Source organism: Daucus carota, chromosome 2 (genome assembly GCF_001625215.2).
Source record: "Daucus carota subsp. sativus chromosome 2, DH1 v3.0, whole genome shotgun sequence".
Classification (NCBI taxonomy): Eukaryota; Viridiplantae; Streptophyta; class Magnoliopsida; order Apiales; family Apiaceae; genus Daucus; species Daucus carota.
In genome coordinates this window covers 51,572,173-51,588,808 of record NC_030382.2, presented here as the reverse complement: position 1 = coordinate 51,588,808, position 16,636 = coordinate 51,572,173, and the positions used below count along the sequence as shown (strand labels likewise).

General features: G+C 31.5%; 2 protein-coding genes across 2 annotated transcripts; both read left to right on the top strand.

The window, feature by feature from the left end:
* The first annotated feature begins 3,505 nt into the window (after positions 1-3,505).
* On the top strand, positions 3,506-5,640 carry LOC108206799 (DNA-dependent metalloprotease WSS1). Its single transcript, XM_017377209.2, has 5 exons — positions 3,506-3,647; positions 3,943-4,114; positions 4,203-4,398; positions 4,748-5,161; positions 5,275-5,640. The coding sequence occupies exons 2-5, from the start codon at positions 3,960-3,962 to the stop codon at positions 5,467-5,469; spliced, it is 960 nt and encodes a 319-aa protein (XP_017232698.1). The 5' UTR covers positions 3,506-3,647; positions 3,943-3,959; the 3' UTR covers positions 5,470-5,640.
* A 2,359-nt stretch (positions 5,641-7,999) lies between these two features.
* Positions 8,000-16,547, top strand: LOC108209955 (uncharacterized protein C630.12). The gene is made up of 13 exons (XM_017381172.2): positions 8,000-8,263; positions 9,793-9,852; positions 9,951-10,129; positions 10,492-10,627; positions 12,415-12,511; positions 13,483-13,542; positions 13,631-13,731; positions 14,062-14,096; positions 14,199-14,256; positions 14,369-14,443; positions 14,515-14,672; positions 14,762-15,019; positions 16,040-16,547. The coding sequence occupies exons 1-13, from the start codon at positions 8,141-8,143 to the stop codon at positions 16,287-16,289; spliced, it is 1,590 nt and encodes a 529-aa protein (XP_017236661.1). The 5' UTR covers positions 8,000-8,140; the 3' UTR covers positions 16,290-16,547.
* Positions 16,548-16,636: the final 89 nt, after the last annotated feature.

The window sequence follows — 16,636 nt, the reverse complement described above, 5'->3', positions numbered from 1 at the left end:
TCTGTAATTTTAGTCATCAATTTAACCGAATTTTACCAAATCGTATTAAAAATCCGTCTATTTATCGATTATTGGGTTAATTAGCTGATTTTTAGAATATTTATATATTATGATTTAATAAAATTATATATATATATATATATATATATATATATTAGAATAATTATAAATATAATATATAACTATACGGCAAAGACTCTGATTCGACAAGAATCTCATTTTTTATATCAAACATTCAATAATTTTAGGTGAGTAATTTAATTATATAATAAAATTTTAAATAGTGTATATTTTTTTTATTTATATTTTAATAAATATCATAATAGTGAGGATATATGTACATTTACACATCAAGATAATATGACATAAAATAAAAATAAATATAAATTTTAAATAGTTTTATTAATTTAATATTATATATATATAATATCTACTCATTTTTAAAATTTTAAACTTTCCCCGCAAATTTTGTAAATTTTAATATTCTACCTGATTTTTGACTGACTAATCCAGTTTTGACCAATTAACCATCGACTTAAGCAAAATTTGCCAAATCGGATTAAGAAATCCTTCTGATTATCGGTTATTCGGTTAATCGACCGATTTTTAGAATATTTAATTATTATGATTTAATAAAATTATATATATATATATATATATATATATATATATATATATATATATAATAGAACAATTATAAATATAATATATAACTATACGATAAAGACTCCGATTCGGTAAGAATCTTATTTTTTATATATTAAATTCTCAATAAGTTTAGGTGAATGACAATTTAATTATATAATAAAAATTTAAATAGTGTATATTTTTTATATTTATATTTTAATAAATATTTGAGAATATGTGTACATCTAGATATCAAGATAATATGACTTAAAATATAAATAAATGTAAATTTTGAATTAATTTTTTTAATATTATTGGATCATCACGGATGTTAGTTCGTCGAAGGTTTTGGCAAGATTTCACACAGTTTTTAAATGATTTTGGCGCGGTACCCATATTCTTCTAGTGGGATGTTCTGATATTCTTCTAGTGGGATGTTCTGGATTCGTATCATTATAGTCCGCAAAAGTATTACATGGGGGTGGGAGAAGGTATTATAGGGTTGTTAACGAAACGAATTCGAAACGAATATTTTAATTTTCATATTTGTATTCGGTTTAGATACATATATTCGGATTTATTTTCGTTTATTATCCGAATAATTATTTGTTTTCGTTTTCGTATTCGGATTCGGTTAGATTCACGAACTATTCGTATTCGTTTAAGGTACTCATTTAAAACAAAATGGAACTAAATAACTGAAGTGCTAGCCCGTGACAAAAGTTATAAACTCTCATGCTTCACCAATTCAAGCAAACTATAAAGTACTAATTATACAGACTACAATCATCCAATTCAAAGAAAATAAAATTAAAATTATAACCAAAATGTAAAGTTTAATACGCCTTAATTAATTCCAAGATCATACAACAAAACTTCCACTGGCTCAACCTTTTATTACATGGACTGGGCTGGTTTAATATAATATCTGGTCCCACAATAATCCACAATCCTATTAAATAAGAAATATAGTATTTTTCTATATAATATAAAATAATATATATATATATATAATATTTAATTTCCAAATAATTAAGCGAATAGCAAATACGAATATTTATCTATTCGAATTTGTATTTGTTAATGAAACGAATATTTTTTAGGATTTGAATTCGTATTTGTATTTGTTAATAAACGAACACGAATAATACTAAATGAATTCGAATACCGAATATTTCATTAAATATTCGTTTCGTTAACAGCCCCAGGCAAGAACGAGGCTCCATTGGGTTGGATTGGTGACGGTTAATGTATTGACGGTTGTTGCTTTGGTAGCGTAGATGAAGCAGAACCGGATGGATTACAAAGAATGAATCAAGTTAATTCAAAAAAGTGTGAAAATAATGGTAGTTCTTGTCCAGTTTGAAATCTCTGTTTCAGATTATTGTCACCCATTATCGATAAACGAGAATTGTTTAGGTGAGTCGCATGTGAAGAAGGTCATGGGCTAATGTATTATATTAATATTATATCACACACTATTTTATGTATCGTGCGGGGGTCTTCACGGAACTCAGACTCTAGCGGGATATACTGAGTATGTTTGGTTTGGTTTGGAAAAAAAAATATAACATACATTAAAAATATAATTTAAAGCAACCCGTGCTTTGCACGGGTTAAGAAGCTAGTTCTTGAGAGTATTGTGATCTGTGATCCTTAAATTTGGTTCATCATCAAACATCCTAACTTTAAAATGTGACCGTTGATTCTAAAAAAATTAATATGTTGCAGTTTTTTATTTTTTCATTAAAAATTTCGGTTAAAGCTAAATATGAGGTTTTAGTTCGGGGATATTTTTGTACTTGCATAATATAAAAATTTCTTTTAACCAAATATCATACATAATATTCAATTTTATCTTTAAAAAATATTAACGTTTATAATAAAACACATTTTTTATTAAATAAAAAATAATTTAATTAATTTTTTTTTAAATTTATATGATGCAAACGAAAAAATTAGACTAGATTTTTGCCAATTTAAGAAATTATTATCCGATTAAAAAATATGTGATTTTAATGAGACTGAAATTTTTATATTTAATTTCTTCTGAGTAATGATAATTGGGATTATTGGTAATAAAGTAAAAACTATATTTCAGGCATCAAATTATAAGATATTTTTTGATAAACTCGGAATTTGAGACTTTCTTTTAATAATTTTGATACTAAAAATGGTAGGTAAATTTTTTTTTTTGGTATTTTGAAAAAGCTAATTCTGAAATTTGCTTTTAACATCTTTGAAATTAAAAAAGTTGATATTTATTTTTGCTATTTTTTCATGTATGTCGATTGATTGATGATTTGTAAACAACACAGGTTTTAATCCAGTTTGATATATTCGTTTGAGATCATCATCACCCATGGTCAACAAATTGAACTGTTTAGATAAGTCTGATGTGCATAACGCCATGGGCCAAGGTATTACTATTATATCACACACAATTTTATTAATTGTGCCCTAAGCCGGGGGCATGGTTGCATACATTTTATCCTCCTCAGACCCTACCGGGATATACTGAGTATGTTTGGTTTGGTATATCCACCGATTTTAATTTTGTACTCGTTTGTTCACTTGGAATGAATGGAATGGAGTGAATTTTATACTCTAAAATGGTATTGATAAAAATAAATGTACATAATTTTCGTTCTTTCAATCATTCCATCCTTATTATTTTAACTATATCTCTAATCCACACAAAAAATTTAACTGCATTCATATTTTATCATTATTATTTTATACTTTTTTTTCTTTCGGCTTAAAACTTCTATACGTATAATTTTTGCACTAAGTGATGGCAACTGGCATTCTGGCAAGACCTATTTTATGCTACATTTTTTGCCCCGTGAATTCTAGACTGTAATTCTTGGTCATCGCTCGCATGTCATTGCTGACCTATCACATTCTTGCCAAATAAGATAGCTTATTCTTCTTTCACTCTTGTATATATCTAGCTATCTACCGTTTCCGGTTCCCCTTCATCTTCAGTTCTTTGATCATCTTTATACTCCAATCCCCAGGTCAGTTGTGATTCTATTCGTTAACCATTCGATCATCACTATATATTACTTTTTCGAATCCATTCATTTCTTAGCGGATACAGAGACTTCGAATTGTTTTCTTATTGTATGTATTTGTTATTTATATTAGGATTAGGATGTCGTGTTTGCATATATTGATAATTGAAGCTATTATGTTCTAGCATCTGAGTTGAATTATCTAATAGTTCAATTGAGCTATTTGATGTGAATTTTTTTACAGCCATCATATTATCTTATGAGCATAATTGGGAATGACATTATAAACTCTGAACAGATTCCGTTGACGCTATCATGAATCTCAATGATCTTAACAAAGTTTGGGAAATTAAAACCCTTAAGAAAGTTAGGGAAAACGAGGCCAGGGAAATTCTCGAAAAGGTTGCCAAACAAGTGGAACCTATTATGCGCAAGCGGAGATGGAAAGTTAATGTCCTTTATGAATTTTGGTAACTAATTTACGCCTTTATGTTTGTAATGTACCTGTTCATGAACATGTGTATGGTTAATAGACAAGAAATTCATTTTGATTTGCAGCCCTGCGAATCCTGGTCTGTTGGGGCTGAATGTAGGTGGAGGTGCTGAAGTTAAAATCAGATTGCGGAGTCCACACAATGAGTTGGAATTTCTTCCTTACAATCAAATTCTTGATACAATGCTTCATGAACTCTGTCACAATGTACACGGTCCTCACAATTCCGACTTCTATAATCTTCTGGATGAAATTAGAAAGGTGATCCTTACCCTTCCTGAAAAACATTTTTTTAGTTCAGTTGCAGCAGCAGAAATACTTTGATCCTGTGTGGAACTCGTCTAAAATGTCAACTTTGATGCTATATATGAAATGATATATTTATATCATTATTGAATATTTCGCAAACTGAAACTGATTTAATTTGCTTATTCTGAACATATATTCAATGTAATGCTACAATTAAAGTTTTTGCTAGAAGCCCACAATGCTCTTTTTATAAGTGATAGTTCAGTTAGAGCTCTATTATTTCCCAGTGTGTAGTTTTTCACTTAATTTGCATTATGGGATATCTAGTACTTATCAGCACCCCTTCTCTTTTCATTTTAAGGAATGTGAGCAAGGATTTGAACTTCCTGGGAGACGATTGGGTGGTTATTCTCGACAACCCCCCTTGTCATCCTTACGCCAGAGCGCCCTGGCTGCTGCGGAAAATAGAGCCAAGCATGGATCCCTGTTGCCATCTGGGCCAAGGCGTATTGGCGGTGATAGCAATATTAGGGCGGTACTTAGCCCAATTCAGGCTGCCGCTATGGCTGCTGAAAGGAGAATGCATGATGACTTGTGGTGTGCATCAAAGTCTTCAGAGAGTGATGGGGTTCCTGAAACCATTGAACCTCCTATCGAAGTAAAAGAGAAATCTACTGAAACATCAGTCGCACCAACAAGTAGTCAAACAAATAGTCAGGAAAGTAAAGATGCAGCACCAATGTGGCAGTGTGGTGTATGTACTTTGTCAAATCAGGTAAATTTATGTTTTCCTTGAAAGAACTACTTATGCAATCATTCAACTTATTGATGTATCTGTAATTCCACTGTTAGCATCAATTTTTAACAATGTTATGTATATGCGTCCAGTCACTAGCTCTGTTATGTGAAGCTTGCGGAACTGCAAAGCATGAAAGCCGTGCGACGAAGAAACAAAATCTTTGGTCTTGCAAGTTTTGTACCTTAAATAACAGTACTCAAGTTGAAAAATGTCTTGCATGCGGAGAGTGGAGATATTCACATGGCGCACCTGCATTTACTCCTGGACCTTATGTTGGTACTTAAATCATCAAGTCCAGAAGACTGGAAGAGGCTTCTGCCTGCATTATTTATGGTCACCACTCAATGCTCACTTTCTTTGTATTTACATTCTCTTGAAACAAATATGGAAATAACTTATTAAGGTTATGGAAATAACTTATTAAGGTAATTGAAATAATTTATCATATAGATATCCCTAGTATCTTCTGTCAAAAAAAAAAAAGATATCCCTGGTATCAAATATTTACAGGACAATCACATATGATGAGCCTTGCTCTGTTTTTTTTTGTTTTTTTTTTTTTGCAAATTAATTTATCTTTTTCATATCATTGTTTTAGAGCCTATTTGGCTTCAACTTAAGTGACGGGCTTAAATTCTATTTTTTATTTTAAATGGAATGGCCAAAATTAGTAGACGATACTTTTATGAATAATTTTATTTTATTTTTATGATTCTATACAATGAAATTTAATAATGTGATTTAAATAGAAACACAAATATATTATTATAATTACTATGTTTTTAATAACTCATCTCATAAAATAAATAACTCAAACATGTAATTTTATTTTATATATAATATTTTAGTTAATTTAAGTTCGTCCAAATGGGTTCACAGCCATGTGTTTATTTTTCATAAAGTTAGATCCTGAGAGTCTGAGTAGCCGTTAACTTTCAAAAAAAGAAACTAACCAATTTAAAATAAATATATTTAATCATAAATCAAAATTTATATTTATGCGTTTTTATCTTGAGATAAATTTTATTGTGACAGTGAGATATTAAATTCACTATATAGACAAGGAAGAAAAAACTTCATCATTATTTTATACGATGTGATAATTTTTCAAAAAGTAAAATGGACAGAAGAAGTAATAAGTTAAATTTTAAAAAAGATTTATAGTAAAATTATTAAATTTATTTTCTGATAACGGTTTTCAGGATTAATATATGAAAAACAGTTTTAATTATATAAAATTAATATGCACATGTATTATAAAATTAAAATTATCCCAAATATAAAAAATTAATATGCACATATACTGCACATAGCCCGCACATCAATTATACCTACTATGCACGGTTGCATATTTTATATAAAACTAGCTTTTTACCCGTGCATCGCACACGGAAATTATTGATGTCTCATTCAATTTTTTATAAATTTCAACCGATTTTTGATGATGACAAAAAATATATCACTCGCAGATATGACAATTAAAAATTACTTCTCATAATAATCTGTAAATAATTAATTTTTAAACAAGTATTACAATCAAAAATTAATATACCAGTCTAAAGATATATTAGTACTTAATAACATATCTAGTAATTTGCCCGTGTTCCGCACACGGTGATATGTTGTTTTTAAAATCATGACGATATATCTTATTTTATATTTTTTAGACGATATAACTAATAACTAAACGTTAGTAGAGTGCATAATAGATGGAATTCACAAATCAAAGTCGTGAAACTAATCTAAATTAGAAGCGGATGAACAAAGTAATATTCTTAAACTTCACGGCGAAGTCCTTTATTTAAAATTACATTCAGAAACAGATATTAAATTTTTATCCAAGCCATCCTACTTTTGCTAAATCCAAGCAAATCACTCCAGAAATTATTCCTCAACCTTCCTTCAGAGATGAAAAAAAAAATTTCATAAATAATTATAATATCCGATTACATTTAAAGTTGCAACGTCATTCTTAAGCAAAGACATAAGAATTATTTTATTTATTGAACACGGTACTTAACATAATGAATGATTTAACATACAATCTTAATCTTCCGGTGGACTGATTTGTCAGAAGTTGGAGTGTCTCCCGCGGCCCCGTCTTGGATAAGTTGAGCATGCTCTACAAAGACAAAATCGAAGGAACTGATTGCAGAATGTAATAGAAAACTCAAAGAAAGTCGAAGCATTATTGGTAAAATTGAGCACTCTTGATCAAGGTCGATACAATACAAACCTCAGCAAAGCTTGAAGTATTCAGTCCCGACTTTATTGCATCCGAAGATAAAGAAGCTCCAGTTAAATTAGAAAGTTCAAAAGCATCATTAACATATAATATCTTGGTTTTGGCTAAGACATTGTCATCTCTTATCTCAACATGAGACGTATACTCTTTCTCAGTCATGTTTTTGATCTTTGCAGGTGATTTAGAATTTGAACCATTCTGCAAAAAAGATTTATAGCAAAATTATTAAATTTATTTTCGGAAAACGATTTTCAGAATTAATATATGAAAAACAGTTTTAATTATATAAAATTAATATGCACATGTATTTTAAAATTAAAATTATCCCAAATATATAAAATTAATATGCACATAGCCCGCACATCAATTACACCTACTATGCACGATTGCACATTTTATATAAAATTATAATAATATTAAGAATATAAATATAAGTATATATAAATTAATGAATTATCTTCTAGTATATTTGTTTTTATAGAAAATGTTATAATAAGATACAGTTAAAATGTTATAAAATACAGTAAAAATCGTTCTCTTAAAATAACATCAAGAAATTTATTATAATTAATACTCATTTGTCTGAATATATGCCTGTGTATCAACCTAAAAGCTACTTCTGTTAAACGAAGAAATCTAAGGATAGATCTGCTAGACTGTAATGAAAAAACATGGCGCTGATCTAGCGCAGCAAAAGTAGGAGTGGGAAGATGACGTGGAATCTAACGGCGATGATGTGCTTGATATGGGCTTTGACTCTTCTCTACGGCGAGATGTTCGCATTTTGGGTTCCTTCTGTTTTCACTTGTTCCTGGCCCCATCTTTCTTCCAAGGTATCTACCAAGTAATCTTCCGTATTTCCAGCTTAACTAATTTATTTCCAAATTTAACATTTCAATATTTATTTTTTACAATTTATTTATTTAACTTATAGTCAGTTTTTCATATATTTAAAATTCAATCTAGTGATATACGGTATACCTGGTCGTTCCAGATTGTGAGTTCGAAGTTTTTTTGGTGGTTAATTTGGACTGAAGAATTTTCGTATGTGTAACTAAAGGATACAAAGGGTTTGAATCTCTAATTCTCTACAATTGCAATACCAAAAACGTAACTGATTAGCATTCAAGTGACATATAAACTCACATATATGATTGCCGTTTCTAGTTTTCTTCAATCTTATTGATCAGATGAGTCTGAAAATAAGGACGCGTAAGGGTAAATCACAGATTGTCAGAATTGGCGAGAATAACCATTGTAACCCAAGAACGGGTGTGTGGTGCCCAAGATGGCACAAAATAAAAAGTTATGCTGTTTTGGCACCCGGAAACAAATATATGAATTCGTTAATACTGTTAACCAAATATGCATTGCAACGACTGGTTGAAGGGAAAGCAAGCTGGACTGCTTGGCTTTGAGTCCTGAACTCCTGATTACTGTCCTCCTTTGTTATTTGCTGTAAGTCTGTAATAAATGCATGCTAAAGAGCTGAAGGCTGCAAGCATGCCATTGGAATAGAAATTTAGCTTATATGTATTACTTCCAGATCTTTACATTGGAATAGAGAAATAGAAGTTTTTTTTTAAAAAAAAAGTAGTCCTACCAACTAACTCTGCTTCTAATTGGTTGAATGTAATGAGATAGATGACTCAGTTGTGGATTTGTGGCAATTATGTCTCTGTTTACTACTATGATTTGTTTTGGTCAGAATATACTTTTATTATTTATCCTTAATCTCTTCCACAATTTTATTCATATGATACGTATTAGAAGGAATATCGCAAATAAGGTGCCGCCATCACATAATTTTTACGAAATTATTACATATTAAAGGGATATACAATCCACATAAGTACATTGGTTTCACCTTTTTGATAATGTAGTATATACTCTTTTTTTTGTCAAATGATGTAATATTGAACCCTAATATCTGAGAACAAGATAATTTATCATTAAGGTAATTAAATCTCATTCTATCTGAGAACAAGATAATTCATCACTAAGGTAATTTAATCTCATTCGAATTAAAGCTATACCTCCAAACATAATTCAAAGTTCTTCTTGAGCTATATTCCTATATATTTGAGTTGTGTGTTTCTTGATAGTGATTTATATGGTCTCCCGTCTCTGTAATGGGCAAAGGCTTACATTATAGGCAGAGAGAGGATTTCTCATATTTGTTGATTACTAATCAAAACCAAGTATGTGCAAAATAATTGATACAAACATTCATAGCATATGTAAAAGAAAAATGATTTCATATACTGGCCATATTAAAAGGAAGAAATTTTTAGGTCATTTATATGGACCAAATAATTTTGCAAAATATATTACACTGACAATCTCTGTACTTAATAATCAGATAAAGAGAATAGAGTATCCAGATGATTTTGTGAAAGTGGCAGTTCTGGCTGATCCTCAGGTTTTGGTTTGTTTCTGGGGTATTTTCTTAAGTATACATTGTCACTATTGGTCTTGTCATTTCTATAACTTTGTATTACCATACCACATTCTCAACAGCTCATGGATAGAACATCCCTTAGTGTTGCTCCGAAATCGCTAGCTCTTGAGATTGCACAATTCTATACAGATGTATACATGCGCAGAGCATTTCTAGCATCCGTCCTGCCATTTGAACCTGATGTAATTTTGTTTCTTGGAGATTATTTTGATGGAGGTCCTTATCTCTCTGATGAAGAGTAAGCCCAAGAAATGTATATGCTTGAAAGTTCAAATAGTTGTAATTTTACATGATCGTTCTATTAATGATTATCCACGCTTCATAGTTAGGACCATTCATCTGTAAGAATTTAAGCATGCTAATTCATACACTAGCACTATCACTTTATTATTCAATCTGCAGCTGGTAGTAGTTTGTGAAATCATTTGGCGATGTTCACTTGTCGGAATATTGATATTGCCTCTTTGTAATCATTCTATACGGCCTTATATGTATAGTTGATTTGATTTGGACTTGTGATTCTGTCTTATAGTTCGAGTTTGTAATTATGTTTGCTTTTTTACCTGAAAATCAGAATTAATAATTTGTTTGATCAAACAGGTGGCAAGAATCTTTAAGTCGGCTCAGACATATTTTTGATCTGGATACACTTGACAGTGTTAAGCACATCAAAGTTTACCATTTGCCCGGAAACCATGACGTTGGCTACTCTGCTCTCCATTCTCATATGCCACAGGTACACTCTAAAAAAGTTGTCATGTTTCTTTCAAATGAAGGATACTAAAATTAAAGTGAATGTGGGCGGGAAAGATACAGGTAGAAACACCCATTGACCAAATATGATGTGTAGACGTGTAGTCATCTAGGGTTGTAAACTTGTAATGCAAACCAAGTAGGGACCAAGCTTGACTTGATAAACTCAATTCATACTCTATTTTAGGTCTGAAGTGGAGAAAGTATTATTGTTGATAGTGACTTCATTTGTTTGGGTCGAACTAGACTCAAGTTAGAGAAATGTAGTTAAATATAATTATATCTAGTACTACGACCATACTCTTGTATTTGGTAATTTAACTTGGTAACAAAGCGGAAGTCTAGAGTTAAAACCTTGGTAACCACATTATTCTCAGATATCTAATAATGGACACTTGGACACTAAGGATTTGTTTGGATAGGGGGTTGGGTTGGAAATTTTAGATCCATATTTGGGAAAAATTTAGGTGGGAGGGTCGAATTTTGATGGGTTGTCATCTAGTTAAAATGAGGGTTTTCCAACACCCCCAAACACCAGTGGTTACTTGCTTCTGCTGATCCATGGTTGCCATTCTGTTTGTGCATCATGTTCACTTAAGATGTCCTCTTTTTCACTTTATGATTTTCTTATATTCAACTTTTTTCTGTCCATTTCTTAACATGTACATTCAAATTTATATATTGACTCAAAACACACATATAATTTTGTATGTATTTGTATAAATTAATCAACCAAATGATTTATTACTTTATTTATTAATTATACTAGCCTTAAACTCGTATAAAATCAAAATTTATTACTTTTAATTTAATTTTTATCATCATTTTATAAGTTATTTAGTATTGTTAGATATTATTTATCTAGTATTAGCTTTCTGTTTGTCTTGGAGTTGAACGCGAGAGTGTTAGAGTTAAGAATAGTTAGATGATCATTTGCGTTTGTCTTGGAGTAGAACACATTAGAATCAAGAAGAGGCATGTTGGTCTGTTTTATATAAGTTTTTCTATTTATTTTTTAAAAAAAGGCAGAGAAATGGTAATTTAAGAATGACCAAAATATCTAACCAAACTACTCCTACATCCTATGTTCGCTTATTATAGTTTAGTATATATGTAGTATATTTGTACATATTTTATTTAAGAAATTGTATATATTATTGATATATATATATATATAAATTTTAAAATTTTGAAACTTGTTTATATTTTAAAAAGAGAAAATTAATAAATTTATTCGTACTTATTTCCAGACCTTGCCTTCTAACCCTTCATCCAAACAGTGGGTTGAACACCTCCCAACTCAATCCCTGCATCCAAACAAGGTAATGGTTCAACCCAGCCTACCCCTTCCCAACCCAGCCGCCCTACTAAACCAGACGTTCCCTATCCCTCTCCAATTTATAATCCAAGCAAACCCTTAGGTTGATTATTTCCCGAAGTTAGGCTCCTAGTTATCCACTCTTTAATCCCAAAAACTGACTCTCAGAGTGAGGGGGGACTGTTAAATATTCATGTTAAGCCTTAAACTTTTGGGATCACTTCACAATTTTTAAAGCACTCGTAGATGCTAAGAGTAATTTCTGTGACAAAGCAGTGCAAATTGATCCATATGTAGTAGTGCTCTGTATACCTTTGCTTGAAAACGTAAAAAATTCTAATGGATTTGAAAAATAACATATATACCCATGCATGCAAATAGTGGGCAATTCTTTTGTCTTGTACTTCTAATCGGCTACTGATTCTTATATAACAAATCTTAAAATTGTACAGGTTTTCAGCCGATATGAAAATGTGTTTGGTACAAGAAATTATCAATTTAAAGTTGGAGGACTTGATTTTATTGCCATTGATGCCCAGACGTTGGATGGTCAGTTATATATCTTTATCCTATGTTGCCATATGTCCAACTTTTAGATAGGTCAAAACTCAAATAGATGCTCATTCCTGTCTCCCACAAGCCACATTATCATTAGTAACTTTCACTCATAATCCTTTACTATCTGCTTATGCATCCTCTTTCCACCTCTATTTTTTCTTCAAATCAGTCCCACTTCCATTCTAGCCCACCCCACCAAACAGAGACGTGTGTTTTAGTTTATTATTTTCTTCAACAGAAGGCGGCGAATCAGCCAGTAAATTTAAATGTGTCTATATTGGATGATTCCACCTTCGGAAGAAGAAAACTAGTTTTTTGTTAAATAGGAAGAAGATACAGGGAACTGACATGAAATAGAAAATATCCATGGTTTACCAGATACTATTACAGGTGAGAGGAACAATCCCACGCATCTGAAACCAAGTCTCCCGTGAGCTTAAGCTCTGATACCATGTTAAGTGACCAATTCTCCCAATACATTAAGGTGTTACGAGGAAGGCTTACCAGAATCATATTATATCCTAATCTAAAATAATACTGTCGCTTTTTATAGCATAATGTTGTTACAACTCCAGATGGTTTCTATTGTCAAAAACAAAAAACTCGAGATGTTTTTTTGTGCTTACTATCAACAGAAGTTTTAACTAACAATTATTTTTCAGTCTTAAGTTAGGAATTTTTTGTGGAAGAGAGAAACTGGTTTTAATTGCAATTGATATAGGATGGATTTTGTTTTTTCTCTGTCTCTTTAGAGTTGGATTGCACCAGCTATAAGATCAAAGGAAATCCTTATATTTTGGATCTTGTCAAAATCATGATCATGCAATAGACCATAGAAATAATAGAGTAGACCTTCTGTCGTGTTTTAGTGCATGCAAGTAGTAATGTACAGGTTCCACTAGTTAAAGAATCTTGAGTAGTATCACAAGTTGATAACTGCACATGATGTTTCTTTTTGACAGGCCATCCACAACGGGACTCGACTTCTGCTACGTGGAAGTTTGTAAAAAATGTCTCGATGGGTATCTGATGCTAACTCTGATATCAAGTTGCTTAAGGGGTACATTGTTTGCATCATTTTGTAATATCGAGTACCCGTGCTATGTGTAGATTCTAGCTCGGTGCCAAGAGTTTTGTTGAGTCACATCCCACTGTATCGGAGTAGTGATACATCTTGTGGTCCATACCGTTCTTCCAACATTATTAACCAGGTAAAGCCTTTCATCTTTTTCTTCATTTATGTTAGTTGTGGGTAATTAGTTCTGAAAAGTAAAAAAAAACAACAATTATTGCTAAGCCGTTGGCTTATGAGAACCAAATGCCCTTTCATACATTGGCTGGCACAAATATCTTACGAATTCCAAGTTCTCAATTACATGTGTTAAATTTTGGATCTTGATTCTTGTAAATGTCAGAGAATAATGTCTATCACATGCCTTGATCTCTGTAGTACTCTCTCATCAGTTCTTTTGGATTCTGAATGTTGATGCAAATGCTTGTATTAGTTATCAAACTTATGCATACCTTTGTTTCTTGTTCAGAGAGTCCGCCGTGATGACCTTGGTGAAGATATATTGTAAATTTTCATCTCTTTAATTATTTGTTTTTAATAATATTATTTTATCAGTGCAATCTTTCTGCTAATATGTACAAATTTGATGTTTGAGAACGTGTACAGGTATCAAAATTATATAAGTGAAGAAAAAACAGAGAGCTTACTGGATTCTGTCAGACCTGTATGTTTGTACTTCCATCAGTCAAATGTGCACGAAGCTCAAATTCTTTTTATGAAAACCTTATAAAATTATGTGGACTAACTTTGACATAAGTACTTACCTGTCTGAGCAGGTATTTGTACTTTCTGGTCATGACCACGATCAGTGTACAGTTACTCACACGTCCAAGTATGGACCAGTAACGGAAGTAAGAATCTTACTGTTTAAGCGTATGCTGCCCTTACCTTATGTGACCTTTGATAGACAATATATTTGCAGCAAACTCTAGGTACAATAAGCTGGCAGCAGGGAAACTTGTATCCATCTTTTATGCTATTATCTGCATGGAATCATTCATTCCCTAATGCAACAATTGGAAAAGATGCAGTTTTAACTCATCTGTGCTTTCTTCCTTTACAAACACACATTTACATATGGTGATTTTTACTTTTATTAACATGATATATTATGAATATATAAATAATCCATAGGTTCTAACCTAAAAGTGCTTCATTGACGTTGCCAGGTATCTGTGTCAGTTTGTTCTTACCCTACTCCTTGCCCTGTTTTGGCCAACAAGTGGTGTATCTATCTTAGGACATGTTGATTTCACAGGCTACATTAGAAGTGTAATTAGTTGCAACATATTTAAAGGTTCCAAAGAGAAAGTTGATGAAGAAAATTGCGAGTACGATATGGTTTGGGATGCAGAGGGTTCAATGCATCTTGTCAAGAGAATGATAAAGGCTGCTGTTTCATCAAATGAAAACGGTGCAACAGAAAGGTAAGTGCTGAATGTGAATCTCTGTGTTATAGAGTAAAATCCTTATAGGTTAGATAGATGGCCAGTACATTCGCAACACAAACCAAAATAATAATTATCTGTTTATTGAAACTTCAAACTAATTAAGCTATAAATATGAAGTGGATGATTATCAAAGAAATATTCTGAATTATGGATTTTATCAGGTATTTGAATGTTTAGTTTCAATAAATTTTGGTGGTTTGTTTGAAAACAGAATAAATCAACATAAGAATCCAGAATAAAGAAAACCAATAAATTTCAAATTAAATATTTATTAAAACTAGGTAAAAACTACTTTAATAAAGTTATCTGATTAAAACATATTCTTGAAACTCAAATGATATCCACCTATTTAAACTTCAGACTTCTTTTTCCTAGGTTGGTCGAAGTAAATTTGTATACGATATTTGGAAGTAACCGTTTATAATTTATGTGTGGCGATAAATACTACACCATGAAGATAACTTTGACCTTACTAAACTGTTCACTTATAAGGATCTAGCTTACCATAACAGGGGAAATAACAATTAATTATTAAAAGACATGCCAGAAGCAACAATTGAAGAACTTGAATAACAAAATGCTCTAAGCTGGAATATGATTAATCTCTTAACCAAGGGTGGTGAGGGGCAAACAGTTTCTTAGCTTTTTGAAATTGCTCCTTTGTTGAAAGTAAAAGTTTATAATGATAGGGTATTGAACCAAACTAACAAACTCACACACCATTATTAAAATTTGTTCTTATAGAGACTGACTTGACCAAGACAGTGAGGGGTAGCCTTTACGCAAGGCTTTTGTTTCACCTTTGAATTGCAGTATGCTGCCTACTATGTGTATTTCAAAATTGGACTCCGATTCTAATAAATTGTAATCTTGGTGATTAAACTCGTGATGACTGATGTAACCTCCTGATGAGCTCTAAAGTCTTTCTGTTCAAGTTGCACTTGATGCATGTGCTTTTCTTTCTTTGTTTTGCTAATAGATTTTTCTTGGCTACAGGGGAAATGCTGTGATGAGGTCAGCAGCCAAAAAACAGTTGATGCAGGATACAGATGTCCTGATGCCTTCAGATGTGAGTGTACATGTACCAACAGATACATCAACCAAGATAGCACCTAGAATAAACAAGTCAAAGGCTAATATGGCGATCAGGAGAATAATTAGAACCATCCGAGTGATCACAGTAGTAGCTGCAGTTAACCTACCTATCTACATGATATTGCTGTTCAAGGACTGGATTGACAAATAATACCAACACAAGCAACCCATATATCGCAGTAGCAGTCGCAGTTCTCTGGTCCTAGGTGTGAGCTATAAGTTGCAACCATATTCTTGTACAAGGGATTCACGTGCAGTCCAATTGTTCATTGAAGAGTGTGAGCTATATATTGCAGCCAGTGGCCGGTCCCTACTATATGTTTTTAAAGTTCTCTCATGTATTCCACGTTCTTTTTCATGACTATGTTGTGAATATGATCATTTTACTCTTGAAGTGGATTTGCACACAGATCTTATCTAATTAAAAAACTCAGTCTGGTGATACTCTCTTTTATAATGTGTACAACTAAAACGCCTGTATTAGTTTATTATATTATT

Coding starts and splice junctions, on each gene's coding strand:
- LOC108206799 (XM_017377209.2), top strand. CDS start 3,960: ATGAATCTCAATGATCTTAACAAAGTTTGGGAAATTAAAACCCTTAAG. Junction 4,399..4,747: donor TTCTGGATGAAATTAGAAAG/GTGATCCTTACC, acceptor TTTCATTTTAAG/GAATGTGAGCAAGGATTTGA. Junction 5,162..5,274: donor TATGTACTTTGTCAAATCAG/GTAAATTTATGT, acceptor ATATGCGTCCAG/TCACTAGCTCTGTTATGTGA.
- LOC108209955 (XM_017381172.2), top strand. CDS start 8,141: ATGACGTGGAATCTAACGGCGATGATGTGCTTGATATGGGCTTTGACT. Junction 10,628..12,414: donor TCCATTCTCATATGCCACAG/GTACACTCTAAA, acceptor AAAATTGTACAG/GTTTTCAGCCGATATGAAAA. Junction 14,444..14,514: donor AGTATGGACCAGTAACGGAA/GTAAGAATCTTA, acceptor ATATATTTGCAG/CAAACTCTAGGTACAATAAG.